The sequence below is a fragment of the Leptosomus discolor genome, chromosome 5, assembly GCF_034619465.1.
Source record: "Leptosomus discolor isolate bLepDis1 chromosome 5, bLepDis1.hap2, whole genome shotgun sequence".
Lineage (NCBI taxonomy): Eukaryota > Metazoa > Chordata > Aves > Leptosomiformes > Leptosomidae > Leptosomus > Leptosomus discolor.
Window position 1 is genome coordinate 12,545,860 of NC_141395.1, and position 22,450 is coordinate 12,568,309.

At 40.9% G+C, this 22,450-nt stretch overlaps 1 protein-coding gene across 1 annotated transcript in view; it reads left to right on the plus strand.

The window, feature by feature from the left end:
- Positions 1 to 22,450, plus strand: part of ADCY5 (adenylate cyclase 5) — a 219,862-nt gene that overhangs the window by 175,623 nt on the left and 21,789 nt on the right. Inside the window, exons 8-11 of the mRNA XM_086466303.1 lie at positions 1,223 to 1,363; positions 13,698 to 13,720; positions 18,290 to 18,434; positions 20,068 to 20,165. Of these exons, the coding sequence (XP_086322429.1) occupies positions 1,223 to 1,363; positions 13,698 to 13,720; positions 18,290 to 18,434; positions 20,068 to 20,165 (407 nt within the window). The remainder of the gene's footprint in view (positions 1 to 1,222; positions 1,364 to 13,697; positions 13,721 to 18,289; positions 18,435 to 20,067; positions 20,166 to 22,450) is intronic.

Genomic DNA, 22,450 nt, shown 5'->3' on the forward strand with positions numbered 1-22,450 from the left:
ATGCTTTCTTTTTAAGTTGTTCAGTTGTCTGAACACTTTCTGAAATCCAATATTAACCATTATGTCTAATTTTTTCAGTAATCTCATGGAAGCAGCAATTCTCTTGAAAAAGTTTAACCTCTCAAATAATAAACAGCCAAGTTGTAGCTATTCCTGTTGTCCAAATTTTCAAGTTCTCCAGAGTTTGTCTCTTTTAAGCAAGGATGTGATAATTGCCACTTCTCTGCCTTCTGAGTCAGTACAGGTAGATCGCACCGTCCTCACTGAGTAAGTCTGCAGTGCAGAGAAGATTAAAGGGCTTGATCTTGTGCAATAAACTCCTGTCTTTCCGCAGAACACATTCACAGGAAAACCTGCCTGTCTTTTCGGCTAGAGAATATATTCAAAATAACGAACTAACCAGCCTGTTGTTAGCGCAGTCACATGCTGCACTTCTGTGCTCTTGTAACTGGCATTGAGCTTGAATGAAACCTTCCCGACAGATCCCGTGCAAACTTCGCAGTAAGCTCCAGTTACAACCAAGATTCAAAACCAGCTTTGATAACAAAACCAAAGACTTTGTCCAAACTTCAGGAAAGTTCATGTCAATGATAAAATTTGCAGCTAGCATTAGGATAGAGGAGACCATTTTGTCACACTTTGCAACACCATTACCCTTAACAGTTACACAGATAACTTGTTTGCATGATTTACATGCTTTCCTTAGCATGTCTGGGAAGATGCTCTTGCAAGTGTGAAAAATTATTTGCTTGTACCTACAGAGAAAGCTGTCCTTTATTCCCATAGCTTTAAGGAGCTTCAAGGCTCCTGTTCTTCAGCCAGATCACTCCGTGTGTTGTTTCTTTTGCCGACATACCAGTCTTTTTTTTTTTTTTTTAGGACCTTCCATGTGGTTTCTCAGCTTGGAACTGCAGTTTCCTATCTGAAATGAGTCAGTTCACTAAAAAATAAAATAGATGTCTCCATGCTCAGGTTATGGTGGTTATTTGAAACAAGCAGAGGAGTAAAATGGTGAGCACCACTTAGAGACAAGTGTTCTAAAAAATGAGAATAAAAAGAAATGGTAGACTGGGACTGCTTCTGATCACTGGCCACTTCATAAAGTTCATGGTGCGAAGCCAGCTTCTGGAGTGAGAGATCAGAAGTGAGAGAAATTTGGAGTATGACTCCCACATAAATGTTTCAAAACTTACTCTGCATTTCTCTCTCGTTTGTATTTCAGAAAGACGAGAAAGCCACAATAGCCAAGATGAACCGTCAGCGCGCTAATTCCATCAGCCATAACCCACCACACTGGGGTGTTGACCGTCCCTTTTATAACCACCTTGGAGCTCACCAGGTCTCCAAGGAGATGAAGAGAATGGTAAGGCCTTGCTTTATGGACATTCATTTATTTTCTTAATACAGCATCATGTATCCTTCCCTGCTTTGTCTAAAGGTTTTTGCAGCCCCGAGGGTGTTTTCCAAATGGGGGTGGTAAATTCCACTTTGACTCCAGAAATAATAATAATTGGTACATCTGGAGGTGAGTGATTGTGAGATGAGGCGCAAGGTTTTTTGAGAGGGGAAGGGAGGCTGAATGGCACAAAGAAGGCTCTTTTGTCTGACTTGTCCCGTGTTCTGAAAATTGATCCAGGCTGTGTGAGAAGACTTGATTATCTACAGAAATTGCTCAGTACCCCAAGCATTCAAACAGCAGCTGACATACGTTTGTACTAGATCATTACAGACCTCAGCACCTGCAAAGGTTTCTTGCTTGCATTTTAACAGCCAGATGCTGTTCACCTTCTATAAGCTACGTGCCCATGTAATGCTCATGGGTCCCCAGGAACCATTCCGCTGTGTTTAACTCTCGAGAATACATTCTTGAGTACATGGATTAATTGGCCTAAGGTAGCAGGCATCTTCAATTCTTGCTCACACCTTTCAGTCCTTGTAAATTAAAATGAACAAGAGCTAGTTACCAACGCAATTGGACTGAGAGATTTTATGGCTTATTTTACATAAAGTTGTAGATGATATCTTTGTTTCCTGCAATAAAGATGCAGAAAAGAGAGTTTCTATTATAATGGCTGTTTGTAATAATAGTAATAAAAATATTTAGCACCTTTATAATTGCATGCATAATCAGATTGCTCTGTGATCTTATTAATGCTGTTTTGATCCTTTATGCGCAGTCAAAAGTGTGTATTTATTACCCGCTTTGTTACCCATAGTTAAAGTTCTGCTCCAGATCACCAAAGTCTTGAAGGAGTCAAAGAACTTTTTAACATGAAATTCACTCCCACAGCTTAAAAATTTTGGCATAGCTATAAGCAACCGCATATGGTGTCTTCTAATGGGAAACACTGGCACATTTATTAATAGTTGGTGCTAATATTATTCAATCATAATATTATTTTACAGTGCTAAACCAAATTTCTTAATCTCCATAATAATGTTTCTTTCATTTCTCAGATCTCCAAATGAGGGCTTCTGACATAAGCGTACAGATCCGTGGAACTGTGCATTTTTTATGTGGGCTTTTCAATAGGGTGCGCTCAATAGGCATGACATTATTAGAAGAGCCTAATCACACTAGCACATAATTATAATTATAAGTTTCTTTGAATAGCTTTTAAGGGGTTCTTGCAGCCTCCTGTTCAAAAACAAGGTGTAAGCATGCCAAATGGTATTATGCTTCTTGGTGTTAATTACAGTTTGCCGTGTCTAGCTGGTTGTTCAGTTGGAAAAACATAATTATTTATTGAAATATCAAGCTGAGTTCTAAAAACTTCACTGCCCCTCACTTGTAGGAGGAAAAGCTTCTCTTTTTTTTTTTTTTTTTTTTTTTCTTTTCTCCTTATTTTGAACCTTTCCCTGTAATGGTATATACCTTTTTATAAATGCAGCAGCTCAGAAGATCTTTTCCACTCAATCTGCTTCTGTACTGCCTCTTGTATTAAGCTCTTTTTTGAGAGGCTGATGTTGCATGTGTCAGGCTATTTCTTGAAATCCAATTTAGAGCTGATCCAGAGGTATTATTTTCAGCTAGACTTTTTTTTTGTTCCTGGGGACTATTTTTTAAAATCTGTTATTTACAGTATTTCCCACTGTTTTATGTTTGAGATGCATTAGTCAAAATGAAAACATGCTGCTCTTCATGGCCTAGAGACCATTTTAGTATCTGCTGGATGGACATTTTATTGATTAGATCACAGGAACAATTTCTCCATCTCCTGTCTCAATATATTTTCTCTGTGTTGACTTCTACTTTAAATATGCATTTCTTTGTACCAGCCAGCTTTGCACAGTACTTTATTTGTCTGTAATCTCTAACATTGTTTTACACGGATGCTGTGTGTGCTTAAATGCATGCACAGTGCCTGCTGGCTGAATGCACAGGCACACTGTCTGCAAACTGCCTGCTTAGAAATACAAGATACAGACAGACAGAAGGGGAGCAGAACTACAAAGGCTTTTTTCAGTGCTCCTCTGGGATGACATGTCATTGATCTTGGTAAGCCGCACCAGCTTTCAAAGCTCCTGAAAACGTGCTCTTTATTCCACATCACCCACCTTTCCCCCAGACCTCTTGCATGTAATTATATGTAGCCTTTTTTCTTGGAAACTGTGAACGGGTAAGGTTGGATTAGTCAAAGCAATATGCCAAAGGCAGTCAGTGTGACACTGCCTTTCTCTTTAAAACCTGGAGCCTCTTAGCCCTGTTATTTCAAAACAAGTGTTTGTAAGGCTAGTTGTGAGGTAGTCCTCAGGCAGGAGCCAGGTAATGTTGTAGTGATGTAGTTACATTATATTGATATTATATTGATATGCAGATATGAATACATTTGTGTGTAGGGAGTAATATTGATGGTTAAAAAGGACACAGTTTTTGTCACAAACTTAAAACATTTTGCATTATGAAGACAACTGTATTTCTAGATAAAAGAGAGACAGGTTTGGGTTTTTTTGTGGTGCTACTTAAAATTCCCTGAAAGAGAATATGAAAGTTCCCTGAATTGCATTTTTGGGAGGGTACTCTTATATTTAATAAAAACCAGAATTATTCTGGCCATTTTTCTTTCCTTTGAACGCCAGCTCTGGTAGCTGCCCCTATTCTTAGGGTATATTAGCAGTAGTCCTGGATGAGATGGATTAGTATCAAAGGTAGCCATATACTCCTTTTTGCCCCCCTGCTCCTCTTTTGTTGAGGCATTTCAGCACACCGCTGTGTCAGCAGTGGGGTTCATGTGGGAAGGCAGCCTGGCTGGCAGCATGGGGAGGTCTTTGGTCCCTGCTTCTGTCTGCATTGTGGCTTGGAGCTTAACCTCTGCTGGGTCCAGATGACTTTCTACGATGCTCCTAGACTAAGTTGTTCCCCTGAGCGCACAGGAGTTTATTCAGGCACTTGCACACACATATAAATAAGACAAAATATCCTACATGTGTTCATGCAGCAATAATCTAAAATGTCCTGGAAAACTGGAGTTATTTTCGTAGTCCTACCCTAGCTAACTGGGGCCTGAGTCAGTGGGACTGCAACTGTGCCGGCTCATCCCATCCTGCCCAACAGCCCCTCCATCTCCCTCATGCACTGGTCTTCTTTCCAGACCATCCCAAATCCTTCTTTTTCACTTCCCATGGCTTAGCTGTGGCCTTTCTTGCCATGCAGAGCCTCCAGGGAGGCAGCGAGCAGGAGACACTGACGTTGCCTGTTGCTGACCCTGACTGCCATTAGCTGGTGGAGCCACTGCCTGGAGAAAGACGGTCCTGGGGACTGTGCTGAGTTGGGCTGCCAGGTCAGTGGCTGCCCCCCCAAAAAAATGGTAAATTTGCAGCAGAGGAAGATCAGATACAAATGACGTGGGAGAGCAAAGAGCCTTGCTCTGAGCTGGCAGCCTCTGCTGCGGCCTTGGCCCTGGGAGCCTGGGTTGCTGGACAGGGCGATGCTGCCGGTGTGGAGCGGGTGGAGGGCTGCTCGCTCGCCCTGGGCAGGCAGAGAAGCCTGGACAGGGTCAGCTTTGTCGCAGTATGCAGAGTATGAAAAGAGCCAGCGCATGGCAGAAGAGCAACACAGCTGCTTTCTGTTTTTATTGCTTTTTACAGCATGTTTTCTTGTTTCCTAAACAAAAGCGGTCAGTCCAGCACCAGTGACTGTATCTCTCTGGAAACACAGAGTTTTGCACTGCTCCTGAGGTATGCAAAGGAGCAGCGTTCCCCCAAGTGTCCATACACCAGCCTTGTCTTCCCCACTGTCTCTCTGGTCCAGTTTTTTATTGCAAAAGAGTCAAAAATAAATGGACTTGAAAGCATTTGAGAGTACAGGTATATTTATAACTATAACAATATTTATACACCACTAAGAAATACTTTGCTTTTCCCAGTATAGATTTCAGAGTGCTTTTATAAATATTGATGGATTTCAGACTTCTGGAAATAATACTCATGTCTCAGTTTTCATCAGAAAAACAATACTATTAAAAAAAAACAATTTGGGAATTGTAGTTGACTGTAAACTGAAAGAGTTTTGTTGTAAACAGCAATAAAAATGCAATTGTTGATACCGTCCAAAATTACAGGGCTGTTCTAGATGACAAATGATTCTCTTGCATCTTTTACTCTGCTCTGCAATATAAAGTTGTAGCTGGAAAACCACATCCAGTTTGGATGTTTTTCCAGTACTTAAAGGCTGGCTACGAAAAAGATAGAGACTCCCTTTTTACGAAGAGTCACATGAAAAAGACAAGGGGTAATCGGTACAAGTTACTCCTGGGGAGGTTCTGATTGGACACAAGAGGTAGATTTTTCACAATGAGAACAATCAGCCATCAGAATAATCTCCCCCGGGGTGTGGTGGAGTCCCCAGCATTTTAAGATTCAGCTGGACAGGGTTCTGGACCGTCTTGTCTAGACCGTGCTTTTGCCAAGAAAGTTTGGACCAGATGATCCTTGAGGTCCCTTCCAACCTGGTATTCTGTGACTCTATGATTTTAAGGCTGCCATATGGCTATCATGTTTGTTTTACACTGACTGGTATGGCTGAGCAGCTTAGCTGGGTCCACTGATACATGCTTTGCAGAAGGTTTACTTCAGAAACAGGTACCTCTGAGTCCTTATAATCAAATGTGAGCAGAGTGGCTAACGTGATTACTGAGCCTGGTTGTAGATGCCTGGCAGATTTCCTTTTATTTTTTCAGCTGCTGGAAAGGTTTAACATTAGGAAGTTTAGGAACAGAAAGAGGAAACCCTGAAGATCTGCAGTACTGATTTCAGTCTGACCATGCTTCTGTTATGAGACTGAGTACAACTAATGAAGCATTTAATTTGCAACAAGATTGTGTATGATGTTGATGTTAGTTACAAAGAGAAAACCGAAATAAAATCAAGTAGGGATTATAAATGTGTAGGAAATATGACTGCATGCAGATGTTAAAAACATGAGACAAGGTTGTAAAAATGCATCCTGGATATGGCCGGTGCAATAAAGAACAAGCTCTTCTTCTGGGTAGGCACTGCCTGATTCCTTGTGGCTCTGCTCAGAGTTCTGCACAGTCTTCTACATGATATTTGATTGCTTGGTGCTTACTTTCTAATGAAACAACATTCATCTACAAGCCTGGTCATTCATCCATAAAATAGAATTCTTTGTCCTATTCACCCTGTCCTAAATCAAACAATTCTCTGCATGTTGCACTGCAAATACAGCTCACTTCCTCCCTTTATGTCTCCAAGTTGCCCTTACAATAGATTTTCTTGTTACTCGGAAATCAAAATTAGGCAACAGGTGCATCAGAGGAAAAGACGCTATAACTGGTTCTGTGCCAAGTCTACTGCTTAAACATCAATAATTATTAAAAAATTAAAATAAAACTCAGCAGGGAAAGTTTTCCTCAGTCAATAGTGCAGCCCCATCAAAGAGAAATGGATTTGAGTCCATGAATGAGGCACCAAGGGTTCACGCTCCTTCTAAAGGTTTCATTTAACTGAAGGTCACCATTATCCTCTTTTTCAGCAATCATCTGCTAAATCTGGTAATAGCAACATTGACGTCAGTGGAGCTGGACAGGGGCACCCAATGGAGAAGAATGTGACCCACTATTTTTTTGCTGCTACTGTAGTATGCAGAATCCCCTGAACTCATAATCAAGCAGGGAGAAGCCCTTAAGCAATCCTTTCAGCTGTAATCTCCACGTTTTGCTGTAGACCTGGGAGGAAATTGTTAGTCTGGGTTTTATATAGCCAATTTGGTTTAGATAGCTCACAAACAGCAAGGGGAAGGAATCCTATCCTGTAGTTATGCTATGTAATTGCTTTGGTGCTTCTGAAAAGAGGATTTGCCTGATTCACATGTTCCATGTGATCTCATATAAATGAGTGGGAGCCGTATAAAACATTGTCCATTTCTCAAATTGTCAGAGGCTTCATACAGTTTTCTATCCTCATCTGCAAACCTAACTTTTATTCTAGTCAATCTGCGCTTGCAATAGTCCTTGATTAAATTATTTAAAAGAGGGATAAGAGTCAGCGAGATGCAACAACTGATCTGCAGCTGCTTTTGTGAAACTTAGGTAGAGTTTAATAATTGCTTGGAATTCTCGATAATTTTTCCACCATTCAATACCCTTTTCTAGAGTAAACAGTAGTCATATGGGAAAAGGTGGTCTGGATTGGGACACTACTAAAAAGCGAGTGGGACTAAATTAAGCCTTCAGAAATACATACGCACACTCGCCTTTATTCACAGAAACATTTCCTCTGATGATTGTAGCGGCATTGCACAGTGGACATCAGAGGTGGAGCTGTGGCACTTACCAGAATGATTTCCGAAGCTCCCTAAAGCAGACAGCAGGCTTTAGTGATGCAGGTCAGCAGGTTTGGGTCTGGGTTTCAGAGGGTGGGCAGCACCAGCCAGCACCAGTGGGCGATTTCAATTAAGGCTGGTTAGTCTTGGATTTAGTCTGTCTGCGTCTGATTAGGCAGCTGTCTCTGTAGAAGTTTGTGGTGTTTGTCATTGTTTGGAGTGTACAGATGAAAGGACAGAGATGACAGAGCCAGGAACTGATTCGGAACATTTCTAGGACTACCTGTTTTATGTCATTTTCTGGTAACTGTTCACAAGTAAGGCACAAGACCACATACTGTTTCACTTGAAAACATTACCTTTGAACGGAAGATATTTGGATTCAGAGTTCACAGAAAACTGGGAAGTATGAGCAACCTGCACTTCTGAGAGGTGTGAGTTCAGAGCCAGAAGTTAATTAAAAGTAAGGGTGGAAAACCTACTTCAAAAGAAACCACTTATGTTCTATAGATATAAATTTGATGGGCCAAATAAATTCATGGGTTTGCCCAGGTCCAGTCTACCAGCTGGGGGCTGTGTACGAAATCATTTTGAGTAGAATGAGGTAGAGGGTTTCACCATCTGTGAGCAGCGCAGAGGAATGAAAGTCTATTTATCAAGTGGGATGGGCTACAGAAAGGGAGCACTTCAGCTTTCCTTTTTGGAGCTCATTAGTCTGCATTCCAGCTACAGCAGACACACTCATCATATAATCTGTTTCATAAACTGGTTTTCTGCCAGTTTGTTGTTCTGCACTTAGATGCTTGTTAAACATCCTTTCTATCAGGCTTAGTATTTTCTGTGCCAGTTCTTTCTGGACTCTGGTATAGAAATTGTGTTATTTCTGGCTTGAGTGCTTTGAAGTCCTTCAGTTTTGTTTCTGTTTTACACCTGACAGCATCTATCTTCGTAGCCTTGTCTTGTTGACCACAAGGACAAATGCAGAATGTGTAACACTGCAGAAAACAGGTGTGAATTAGTTTTGTGGTGAGGCCAAAACAGGTTTGTTTTTATCTACATCCGCTGTCATAGCCTGTCACTATCCTCTTCTGTTTTCCATGGTCACTGTCTCTGTGAAACACCTTTGCTTTGCAAGTTGGTCTGACCTCTTACAAAGCTCATTTCATCCCTACGTCTATAGTTCTTTCAATTTCTGATTTAACATCGTGTAAGTCCCATTTCAGCTTTGTTCTAGAGATGAAAAGAGGGCAAGGAAAATTAGTTTCTCAGTTTTGCTCTTATGATCTTCACTGGAGTTGCCAGCGAAGTTTTTAAGGTGGAATCCATGCTTTCTAACCACATTGCTATTAATAAGGTCATAGAGCTCATCAGCCCCTCTACTGTCTTATTTTTTGAGCTAAATGAAAAGTTAAAAGGATGTAAAGTCTATTCCACTTTTCTTTGCATATTTACCATATGTTAATAATTGCAGCTAATGTTCTCAAAGTTAGAATTATTATTTCTAATCGTTCTTGATTTGAAGCATTATGGTATAGCAGTCAGCTTGTCATGGCTTTGACAAACACTTTATCATTCTATTTAAGGAATCTGTTTTAATCTTCAAAGAAAAGGGCTTAGTTAATTTAGAAGTCAAGCAGAGAGATGGCAGTCATATGACTTTTAGCACAATAGATATTCATGAAATATCCCCCATAAAACAGTAAGCCTTAGGGACAGATGCAGTAATATAACATTCCCTCTTTTTTTTCCTCTTGCACTTCTCTACTCCCACTGAGGATGGTCATTAAAAGTAAGTGCTTGTAAATTCAGAGGCACCTGACCTGCCATAAAAAATATGGGTTTTTTTGAGAATCTCGTGTAGAAAAGAAGAAAGAGCAGGGCTGTTCTTTGGTAGGTACTAGTGCCTTTAAGGGAGTTGATTCAGCTAAGTTTGGGTTAATATTCCTGAAGCCAGAGAGAGAACTGTCTTAGTCTCAGAGCAATTATTAAGTGCTATTACCTTTACATTTGCAATCTGATGGCAGAATAATCCAGCCTCCTGGGGGAAGGGGGAAAACTCCAGTATCAGGGATATTTAAAATAAGACTGAATAAAAATTGCATGAGGTCGTATATGCAGCAGTCCATTAGTACTGCACTGTGATAAGACCTATCTCATGCCTTATGTTCCCTTCCAGAGAAAAGGAATTTTGGCCTTAACCAGGGCTACTTCATCATCATGATTATGGAGCTATTCTTGAACTCCTGTGAACTCCTATCTGTCTGATTCTTGTAGCCATCACCACTTCTGCCATTTTCATCCCTGCTGACAATTCCCAGCCTTTTCTTCATAGCACCCTAGAAAGCCATCAGCACTGCTTCAGTCTGCTGGGCACAAATCCATAAGCAGTCAAGAGGAGATTTATATACTTAACTCCAGGAACTGGCTGTTTCTCTTCCTACCCCCTTACTCCCTCTCTCCTAAACGATAGGCATCTCATTTTTATCAACTATGTTTTCTGGATGTTCAGATTTCTGTGCATGTGTGTGCAGAAATGCCAATCTTGACATATCTTCGTGCAGTTCAAAACCTGCTCTGTACGCCCACAGGCTGAGCACAGCCCCAGCCCAGCTACCCAAGTCCAGCAGTGAGCACAGACAGGTGAGATCAGGGGTGCTAGAGAGAGGCTTTGTAGACATGCTCGCCCCAGCAGCCCCCATTATTTCACTTTCCTGCTTAGCTTGGAAATTTTTCTACTAGATCATAAATGCGTTAGTCCTTTAGGAATGAAGGCAAATCCATGTAGACCATATTTCTGCAGGATTGATTGTGCTTAGTGGCTACCCTGTGTGTAACAGCAACCGCTGCAATACATGCAAGCAGTCTTGTGCTGAGCCAAAGGGCTTTAACTGGAGTAAAGCATCTGAGCGCTAAAGAAACTAAGCTATTTGCCAGCCACGGAGAAGAAAACAAGACCAATGTGTCTTTAGTGCCCAAGCCTCATGCAAGGGAAAGGAAATAATTTAAGTACAGATTTTTCAATGAACTGGGCATGCCCACGAAGTAGGAGGAGGTGAAAACACATTAACCAACACCCGGGGGGAAATTTCCCTCCCAACCCAAAATAGTGAGCAGCGCGACCCTGTGTGTGTGATCATCTCCTCCACTTAAAAGGCTTCTTAGTGTGTGATTGAAACATGGATGCTTAGTGGACAGGGAAGAAAATCTCTGGTCACAGCTAGACCTTAGAGGTATATTTGCTCTGTATCCTGGCAAAGGCTTTTAGAGCAAATAAGAAAGATCTCCTGTAATAAATGACCAGTTTTTGAGAAGCTGTGTTTGAGGGGTTTTTTTCCTAAAATAATCCTGCAGACCTTTCTCCATAACAATTCCATTTTTGGCAATTCTGCTTGAAGAATCTTTCATATGAGATGGGAATGTTTGAAGTGAATCATTTAATTTGCTTAACTTAAAGAGGTTCCTACCACATTTAATTTTAAGCTGATTCTCTCTAATTAAAGTTCAAGTCACTCTTAAATATTTAGCCTCGTTAAATGACGATCCAGGAAAGAAAATGTAATAATCTTTTCCTTTTCTGCTTTACCTGAAATATGCCTTTTTTGAGTTTTTAGTTTTGAAACACCAATTTGATTTTCAGCTACCAGCATGAGTGATTTCCAAGATATCCAGAACAGTTTAGTATTTTAAATTGAAAAGGTAGATCAATTGATTCTGTATTATTTTAGAGACTTTCCTTATAACAGTTTTGCTGGGGGAAAGAAGCAGAGGAGAGTCAAATTCCGTGTTGATCAAGTGATCACCCATATAAATGACCAGTTAAATATGCAGCCTACATATTTTTCCATGCTTGAAATATTGGGGAATATTTTGAGGATATGCTTGCTGAGGTGTTTTGGTAACTTGACTTGGTCGACATATATCCTCAAACTTGTGCACCTAGAAGGCAGGAGTACGAGACCTGTGTTTAGTTTCAGGATTTCAGTGGGATGGGTGGTTACGCAGCTGTCTGTGAAAATCAGACCATGTTAGGGGACTCTCCCGCTGTAGTCAGTCATCCAGTTTCCATGTGGCTAAGCTTGAAAATGTGAACTTGATGTCTATCTAATAAGCAAGTACTGGCTGTTTTCTCATCGGTTCCCTCCCCTTATTTCTTGGCTGGCAGCTATTCATGTTCAGCTGATTTTCTTTTTTTTTTCTTCAGCCTGACTGACTACGACACCAGACAAATTAGTGAGCATTTTGTCTCCATGATTAATCAGTGAGCTTTCAGTTTTGGCACTGTGTTGTAACATTGCTTAGAGGATAAATAAATAAATCAATCAGATAGTCCTGACAACTGTAAAATGATTAAGCAAAGGAAAAAAAAAAAAGCCACACAACAAAACGTTGAATGGTTGTTTCATCACTCTTTAATGTGAAATCAAAAAGTACGTGTTTTTATGGCTTGGATAACTGGGCATGCTAACTTTGAATCGACATTGCTATTTCCTTCTTCCCACTGGATGTGCTGGTGGTTGTTACATGGGACTGAGAGACTTCCTTTGTCTGAATTTCTGATGGGTTAAAATGGAGTTGCAGTTTCTATTTAGAAGTGGGGGGTTAGTCTGAAACGGAGTATGTAAACATGGAAATTGCTCTCTCGGTGAATCACAGGCCTGGCTGTTGACCTGAGTGACACAACCCACTTTTTCCCTCTTGCAAAGCTGATGCTGTTCAGGGAGACTGTGTTGGCTTTATTTCTGCCTCTCACCGTGTCACCACATTGCTAACTAGTTACAAGGGCAAAATCTTGTTCTCATTTAGTATCTGGTCAATGTTCTTATTCGTGGTGGCGTTGGACAAGGCAGCTGTGGAAAGAATTTTGCCCAAAGATTTTTACTTTTATACAGTTGGGATGGATCTCAGTTTGCTGCCCCCAGCCTGGTAGCGGCTGCAGGTCCAGCAGCTGGAGTATCCTCATGTGCTCTGAGCAGTTTTGGCCTGAGGTCTCTGGGAGGAAAACAAAAGGAATTCTTCCTATCTCCCAGCGACATTTGGTTTTTGTTTTGGAACACAGGGTACAAACTCTGTGCCCAAGTATTTGACCCTACTTGTCAAATATACAACTTTTCTTGACTTCAGTTGAATTTAAGCCAAGATGTCAGAGGGCAGATTTTGTCTCAGCCCATGCAAAATGGCCATTTTGATGCAATTTGGTCTATTAGGTATGGTAATGCTAAAGATAAAATTATGCCTCCGTACGTATTTTTCTCATAGGCCTTCTAAGCAGTTACAACTATGGATGAACTGTAAATACACACATCTGCTTAGTTCAGGTGGCCCTGAAGGAACTGTGAGCATTTTGGCTACTACAATTGCCATAAATAATTACTGAAATCTCATTCAAAAAAACATGTTTTGTGTGTGCATGCAGTGAGGGGTGAAGTGAGGAGATCCCTTTGGTTTCCTCCTGAAGAGATGAAGACTGAAATGCATCCAGCTCCCTTAGCCAAGCGCTGACATAAAAGGGATGCAACCTTGGTGAATACAATAGTTGACTTATGTTATCATTCTGAGTTTTGTTTCAAGTAAGATACATCCTCAGTTATAATATCAGCATAATTTCCGTTGTATCATTTGTAATAGTGACTGCAAAAAAGAAGACACCTGAAATAAAGTGTACCAGCAGTCAACTGAAGCATTTCCCATATCTTTACTTCCATAAATTTATATCTGAAGGCATGTGTTTTTCTAAAACTGCTCTGTCTGCCTGATGACACAGCAGCACAAATATTGCTGTGGGTGGGTCAGGCTATCCATCCAACCTAACAAGAGAGCACCCCAAAAACTCCTCTGCAAAATGCCATTCTCAGGATAGTTTGTGTTCCCAAGGTTAGCCTGTCTCCTAATCCTTGTGTCCTTTTCTTTCTTTCAGGGTTTTGAGGACCCCAAGGACAAGTAAGCAAATTTACTTCTGTCATACGCTGTTATGTTTGCACATTTGGGATTTTTTTTTCTCATTTTGAAAAAAGACAAAAATTAATGCCCAGCAGCCAAGAATAATGCCTGGATTCCCCAGAGGTTTCTCCTGGAGGGCCAGCCAGGCGAGGGCACGGGACTGACTGATGTGCATTCAGATCTGCCTCTGCCCTCAAAACGTTTATTCGCTTGTGTGGTTCTAACTTGCTTTTGTAATTAAAATGCTTTTGCTGCTCTTCCCTTTGCCCCCAATATTCTTTGCTATTTGCTGCTTTGAAAATATCCCAAGATATTTTCAAAGATATCCCAAAGTATGTCTGAGCGTTGAACATCTCTGATAAGAAAAATTTGTGTATGTATTGAAATACATATGTAGTTTCTGAGTTTATTTGTATATATTTTATATTACAAATTATTACATGTTACTTATTTCTGTATATAAAAATGAACTCCGAAATGAGAGCTTATTTGAAAAAGTAAGTTCAAACTTTCATGCTTCAAAATACAGCGACATCAAAGCAGCATTTTCATTTTTTTTCTTATAGAACTTTCAAAAAAATTGGTTTAAACAGCAATTTAACAAGAGTGGTATTTTGAAAAATTGCTTTTGGAGGAAAAAAACCCCAGCCATGTTCACTTTTTAACTTCTGCAGCTGGACATAACAAAAGCATTTCATGTATTGAAGGTTTTTGGAATAATCTCACATTCGGTCCTACTGAATGTGAAATTGATTGTAAGCTTGCTCAGAGCAAGATAGGTGACAGTAGAGTAGACCAATGCCTGAAATATGTTGCATGTTTCTCAAGCTGCCAGTCAGGACTAAGTGGAACTCTGTGAGCTGGGACAGCTAAATACTTCTGTGAGCCCTAAGCATCTGGCTTTGGGAAAATTCACATTATGGTGGTTAAGCGTTGAGAACAACTCCCTAAAAGTAAAGGGAATCGCTAAGTCTGAACATGGCAATATTAAAGAATCATTCTCTCCTTCCTTTGCCCTTCACTGTAAACTTGATTTTCATAACATTTAGTTTTGTGCACCGTGGGATGTTTCGCTGGTGCTACAAGGTGTCTAGGGGGATTCACCAGGTCTCCTTGTTGCATCCCTGTCAGCTGGGACCTCAGTTGATGTTAGATATAGTTTGAGCTGAAAAGAGGTAACAGATTACAACAAAATAATTCTTAGGAATACAGAAATTTTAAATATCCCTCATAAAATAGATATTGTCCTCATAGTTTGTGCAAGAAAACGTAAATTCAGCTGCCTCAGTGTTGGTCCACAACAGAATCACCCAGCTGGCGAGGAACAGCGTCTCCATTGTTGCTCCAAGGACCATAATGTCTCTCCTCCATCTATAGTTTGAAAAGGTTACTTGAGCTGTTATGGCCAACAGCTGAGAGCTGTATATTTACAGCGATGATTCAGTGTGATGCTGTCTTATTATACAGATTGCAGGTTTTTTCCATTTCTGTTAGTACCGAAAGCAGCTACTACTTATCTCAGATTCTCTTGATCCACAAATTTGTTTAAATCAAGATGAAAGAGTTGGCCAAAAAAATCTCTAGCAGAAAATGTTCATGGTGATATTGGTTAAAAGCAGATACCTCAACCCATTGCCTTCACATGCAGAAACACTGGTCATCAATACTTGTCTCTTACAGCGAAGGAAGATGTAGGCACCACGCATCTCCGAAAACAGGACCCAACACTTACGTGCCTAAACGCAGATTTAGTTACTGAATCTAGGCATGAAGCATTTAAAATTATGACATACATGTAGTTTTGGCAGTGGTCACACTCTTCATTTGCAGAAAGTAATTAAATCAGCAGAACATTTTTGGATTACTCTGAAGCCAGGATCTCTGGGTTAATTGCTAGCTTTCACGTTTGCAAGCAGAGTGCAAAAGTTGCTCCAAGCTCTGTTCGTGCTGTTCCTGTCCCTTGCAACCATTTTCTGTTGGCTGCATTTGGAGAAATCTCAGCAGTGCTTTAAAGAGTTGTTTCTGGAAGTTTCGTGTCAGCCTGAAAAACCTTAGTTTTATTCCACACACACACACGCTATCAATATATCAATACGTATTTCCACATATGAATTTCATTAGTCTATGGCAGTACCTCAGCTCTGACTTACAGGCACTGCCTCCAGGGCACTCCTTAGCGCGGGGAAATTTTGTATTTCAATTTAAAATTACATTTACGCAAATGTACCCAAACTTGCTGTACAGTAATTTAGTTTGAGTACCACTGGCTGCAAAAGTCACCCGAGCAGCTAGGTATATGCAAGGTGACTAAGCCTCCCCGCAGTCTATGTGGAGGTGGCTGCCTCACTGCGAATTTCTCAGCAAGGCAATTTGAAACCTGCAGGGGTATTTCTACACAATCTGCAACCACAGAAGTTATTGTGGTGTTAGAGACACCCTCAGCAGTATAATGACCTATTACAAAGCTGGAGGCAGCCGAGACCAAAGCCTGAGCAGGCAGTTTCTTCTTTTCACATCTTCCTGAGTGACACTTTTAGACTGGAACTTGTAACCAAGGTTTGCCAAGATACTGAGACGACTCTTTTGCTTCAGTTCTAGAGGAAAACGTATTGCATCTCTTGTACGTGGTATGAAATGACTAAATGTGAATGACCCAAATGTGTAAATAACTCACAGGATCTTGGAAGACATTCTGTAAATACGAAGCCTAATGATTTCCTTGCTCATTTTTATGAGTCCAGAAGACATTGTGGGGACTGAATGAAAATAAGGCAGCATAGTCTTGAATGCTCAAGCAGATGTACTTCCTCTGAGGAAACATCTAGAAGTAAATTGGATGTCCTGTCCTTCTAGGGACAAAACCACTTTTAATTTCAAAGTGGAATATATGAAATTCAAGGAATTAAAGAATTCTAGAGCCCCAAAATAAAAAACCCTACTGAAATACTAAGATTGGCTAAAATAGAGATAAGATCTTGAGACACACTAGGTTTGCAATTGCCATATGGTCACAAAATAGGTGCCGATGGTACGTTGTCATGACCCAGCTGAGGTGTAGCCACATTCAGCTTGCTGGCTGGGGAAAAGGGAGTTGGGATGGAAATGAGTAGATGGACTGATTTATTTTTCTCTTGGCAAGAGGTACGTGGTAGAGTTGGGGTACAGAGGGCTTCTTGAAATCTGGTCCCATTTTGCAGAAAGCTTTTGGAGAGCCTTTCTTTTGGAAAGGGACCTTTAACTTTTGAAACAGAGTCACATTCTGGTTTGTAAGCAGCTTTGAGCAGTCTCCACTCTACAGCACAGTCGTACCTGTAGGGGCCCGCTGGCTGCAATGCAGTGTTTGTGCATTATGTGCTGTTACGCAGTGCAAATAAAACCGAGAAAATAAAGCAGTGTAGCTTTTCATCATGCTTCTCAGACCTCGGGATTTTTTCTCCAGAGTGCCTAAGGTGAAGGTCACACAAGATGAGCCGTAAGTTGCTGTGCCATCATGGGGTTTGCACATAGGAACAGTTATCCACTGGAATATGCCCAGTGCAAGTGGGGAGTGTATTCCAATGGATGACTGTTGGTGTATCCCGTGGATAACCTTGGCAATCATGCAAGTAGAGCAGGAAAACAGCACTTCAGGATTAGCTTTTAATTTCTGCCTATAGCTAGTTTTAAGGTAGGCTATTAAAGTGACAGCATCAAGTCATTAAAATCCCATTAGATTTTTAAAATAACTAGAGTTTGGGGAGATACTTCAGATTTCCTGATCCTCAGTGCAAAATACCTCAGGGTGATTAAGTTTTCAGTGTTATTTTTTTCAAAAGTTTTTGAAAATACCCTCATTTTTCTGAAGCTGTAGCTGAGCATCAGAAATACACTGATAATAAAGATTATAAGCAATTTAGAAATCTTGTCCACATATTTAGAAAGCAGAATCTAATTTATATTTTTTTCTTTTTCTATCTTTTTCTTTTGCAGCCTTTCCTTAAGTAAATGTCTTGTAAACAGAAAATTTTGTCTGGTTTACTCTTTATACTCAGAAATAACTGCATGAAGTGGGGTGTCAGGCCACATTTTTTTCCCCACATATTCATTCTAGGAACAATTTTTTCTCAAAAATGGAGAACTGTTCAAGTTCAGAAATTTTCACAGAAATATTTACAGAAATTATTATTGAGAAGCAAGAAATAGGACTGGTTATGTAAAACATTTTTCCAGTCCAGGAACTAACATCTACAAGAGCACAGCAGCGGACAGAAGTCAGAGGACTAGTGGAAGGAAACTACTGACTAGTTTTAGAGATGAGACAGTAAAGAGACTGCAAGGCAAGAAAACAGATGGATGTAGTATAGAAAAAGGGCAAGTAAATCAAATCCATTCGCTGGTGGACTCAGGACTGGCAATGAGCTCTAGAGCCGATATAATTTTCCTCTCAGCTCATAATCCATTTTCCAACTTGAAACTGTCATAAGCAAAATGCCAGTAACCTCCAGCTTGTTATACAGTGAAATGATAACATATGGTGAAGAGGGAGAAATTATCTTGTCCTCTTATGCTCCCTTTTCGTGACATCCTCAGGAATACACAGGAAAGCATGAACCCAGAAGATGAAGTGGATGAGTTTCTGGGCCGTGCCATCGATGCCAGAAGTATTGACCGGTTACGCTCTGAGCACGTGCGCAAGTTCCTCTTAACATTCAGGGAGCCTGACTTGGAGAAAAAGGTAATGTCTAAAAATCATTGCAATGTGTCAGTGGGGCTTGTTATGAGTTTTAATTCTCCTGCATAAGGTCAAGCTTTTGTATCTGTAGGTAAAGCTAGGTTTTAGGTGTTGGAGGTGAGGTTGTGGCCTTAAAAATTTTGTGCTTCTTCATGGAAACCTTAAAACATACATCCCTAGAAAGTTGCGGTCATCTGAAGGAAGTACTGGGCAGGAAAACCAAACCATTTCTGTCAGACACACATGGATATGCAATGATGAGCCATAAAGGGAATTCAGAATAAGCCAAGTTTGTTTCTCTGACTTTGAGGCATCCAAACTGAGATTGCAGTCACCCCTTATCTCCTTCAAATCACTGGAGAAACCCGATTCAGCCTGCCTGAGCTCCAGATCACCTCTGGAGGGGGTTTTCCCTGCCCTTTGTCCCCCCAGAGAGCCCCAGGTACTACTGGGGTTCATTGCGATGCAATTCATACTCTGGTCATTTTTGGGAGCCCATTTTAAGCAAAGAGTTCTCTATCTCACTGATGTGAGAAAGGAGAATAACACACCTAGAGCTCCCAAATAGCTGATTGCTTCCTGATTTTGTTTCAGTTATCATTGTTGTGAGGCAAAGATCATTTCAATTTCTTTGTCTATGTAATAGAGACAACATCAGCTCTAGATGGCTGCAAACTTAAATTCAGTTAGGTCCAGAGGAACCCAGATGCTGTTATTAAGGGTGCTATATACACTGCTGGTTTTAATTGCCCAAAGAAAGTCAAAGTCATCTTTTGGTTTTGTTTTTTTTACTGAAGCAGAGATCTTTGGGGTACTCTTGAGTGATCTTCAGGTTAAACTCATTCTTCAATGGAAAAAGCTTCAGTAATAAGTTTGCAGTAATTATTTTATCATTTTATTTAGAAACACTCTTCAGGAATTACAACCTATTGCAAAAGCAGACCTTTGCAGGATTTACAGCTATTCAATGAATCAGTGTGGGACTGGATAAAAGCTCCAGCATGCAGTTTCCCCCCACTCCTTCCCTTCAATTTTATAGCTGAAAACTACTAGGGAAATTAGCGGTTCACCTGTTCTGAGCACCTTTTATTTTGTGGTTCAAACATTGAGACCATCTGTACTGAGAACCGTGCTTCAAGCTAAATTAAGCATCTTTGGGAATCGGATGCAGCTCCCATGTGACCGATATGTTGACAAGTAGTTGGAAGGAGTGACTGTGTGAAAACCGCCGCATCCTCACACTATCATTAGAATGAGCCAAGCCGTCTGCACAAAATACAAGGTCTTCTCATTGGCAACATTTGTACCTGTTGGAGGAAACTTCCAATGGAAGAAATTTAGGTCTGATGACAGTGACCTAGAATCCTGGTCCCAGCTAATCCATTTCTGTTCCTCTCGTGCAAGGGACAGATGGCGAATCCTCTCTCCCCCCAGCTGTGTGTGTTTGTTCCCTGGCCTTTGGGTCTGTTCATGCCCTTACAGCTTGTCCGGGGAGAAAGGGAGTTTGCAATGTTAGTCGTTTCCTACCAGTGCTGCTTTCTGAGGACCTAAACAGAAACCAAGTAAGAAGCTTTTGTGGAGAGAAGGCAGCCAGCTAAATTTCCCACTAACATAACCCTGTTTGCATTTTTTGCAGTACTCCAAGCAGGTGGATGACAGGTTCGGAGCCTATGTGGCTTGCGCCTCCCTAGTCTTCCTCTTCATCTGCTTTGTTCAAATTATAATCGTGCCACAGTGAGTACCTTTTCATCCCTTTGCTCCCATCTGCTCCCCTCCTCTATTCTGGCCTACTTTTCTTTGTTTTTTTCTTGAGAATTCAGAGCACCAAGGGGAAGAGAAAAATCCTTAAATAATTCATGTCCAAGTGATGCATGGTGCTTATTGTTTTCACTCATTTCTAGTGCAGATTAAAACCTCCTCACTGGCACGTGAGGATTTCTGTTTTCCCAGTGTGATTTCTCTTACCATTTACCTCCATCTTAGGAAATTCGGTTCAGCATGTTTATAAGCCTTTGGAAAACCGCTATCACTAAGTAGGAAGGATTGCCTACTAAGGCATAGTATGCTTTCACAACATGAGGCTAGGCTGTCCTCTTATCTGAACGCAGTGGGACAGGGAGGTGAAAAACCATCACAGCCTCGTTTCTCAGAGCACTGAGGTCTCAGGGTCTGCTTCACAGATGAGGCATAGCCTCTCATGCATTTATTCTTCTGGACTCAGAGCAGCAGTGCAAGAAGAAAGGTAGAGAGGGAGTTGCGCTACACATGCCTAAGCTTTGAGGAGCTCACTCCAGGTTTAAGGGTTGCAGTCATTTCTTTCCTCAGGCAAGAGGAATAAGCTCCTCAGGGCTGTGGGGCACAGTGCTCATGGGCCACTGCAGTGAAATGCTTTATCTGAAAGGCGCAGTGTAACCTGCTTAGATCTCTCCCAGCAGTGTCTGCAGACATGGTATTTCTTCTCAAAGAGTTCATAAAAGATCCCTTAAAATTAAAGCATGTTGGTATTTCCTGTGCTCTGGTTTAGTAGCAATAATATATCATTCACTGAGCACGGCTGTGTTGGAAATAAATTTGGAGTTAGTCATTTTTAATCTGAAGAACAAGATCGCAGAAGCCCTGAAAAGGTTCCAAATTCATCTTCATTACAAGAAGACAAAAATTGTTTATTAAAGAGAGCTCCAATACTATTTTATGCCATTACAACTGCTTTCTATTTCTGTTCACATCACAGTCCTTTTCAGATTAGAGACTGGTTTGCAGTGTTGAGAATCAGATATTTGGCAGGTCACAGAAACAACGCATGGCCTGATATTTGAGGTCATTCACTCTCCCAGGCAAGAGGACATTCACTGCAGCTTACAGAAAGATTGAATCAGCAAAATAACATCAGTACAAATGCACTGTGTAAACAGACGCATCTGCTTGGGGAAACTGGAAGCGAAGCTCGAAGAGGCTCAAAATACAAACTAGATCAATCCCCGCAATTAATGCATTGTTAATTACACCCAAAAATGTTCTTTGAGAGTAATTGTTTTAGCAAGGGCTTGCACTTTGGATCTCTGGGTATTACTGCTGTGACTTCACACCAGCAGAGGCCCTCTGCCAGCCTTTGTGTTGCTCATCAAACTCCCTAAGCAGCCACTAAGCTGTCTCCTTAGAACACAGTTTAACATTTAAATGACAACTTGACAATTTTTGATCTGTGGCAACCATATGGCTGACTCCTTTGTATTCCACGGGAGCCAATCCCTTATGGCAGCATGGTGTAAATGTCATGCTGCTCAATCTCCTTCCATGGTGGTGGTTGGTTTTTTTTGGTAAGTTCTGAAGTGTCCTTAGGCAGCCTGGCCTGGCTGAAAGATGATTTGGTTCAAGAGTAAATAAAATTCCATGTTTTATTTGAGGGTCAGATAGACTTTCCTTCACCTTTTGGTTTGTTTTTCCTTATATTTCAATTGCGTAGTTTTGGTCTTTTATTGAAGGTAACACTCCAGCAGCAACTTGAAACCATGGGTGTATATGTCACCATCAGATTTTCATGAAAGACACAACATGGAATTTGAATCTGAAACTAGAGACAAAATGGCAATGATAATTTGTGATGATAAAGAGGAATAGCTTTAATGAATTTCACAAAGGCTCAAACAGTGAATTAGCAAATACAATTATCTTAGTAGTCATGAGAGAATACAGAGACCAGCTGGCTTTGGTGTGGTTGGCCTCAATGTCATGTCACAAGAATACTTCCTTTAAATTATGAACAAGGCTAACTCCTGGGAGGCAGCCTATCCTGTCACACTGAGACCAAGTACTGGGAAATTGTTGGTGAATATCTTTGTGATCGAAACAGATGAAAATGCACAGTACAAAGTTGGCCCTGGGGTCCTGTTTGTACTTCAGAGTTGGGAGGAACAGGAACCTCTCAAGCTGGCCAAGCTGAGGCTGTTTTCCCTGACTATCCTCAGCCGTGGTTGCTGCCATCTCATGCACAAGACGGAGCATGGAGGGTGGTGCAGCAC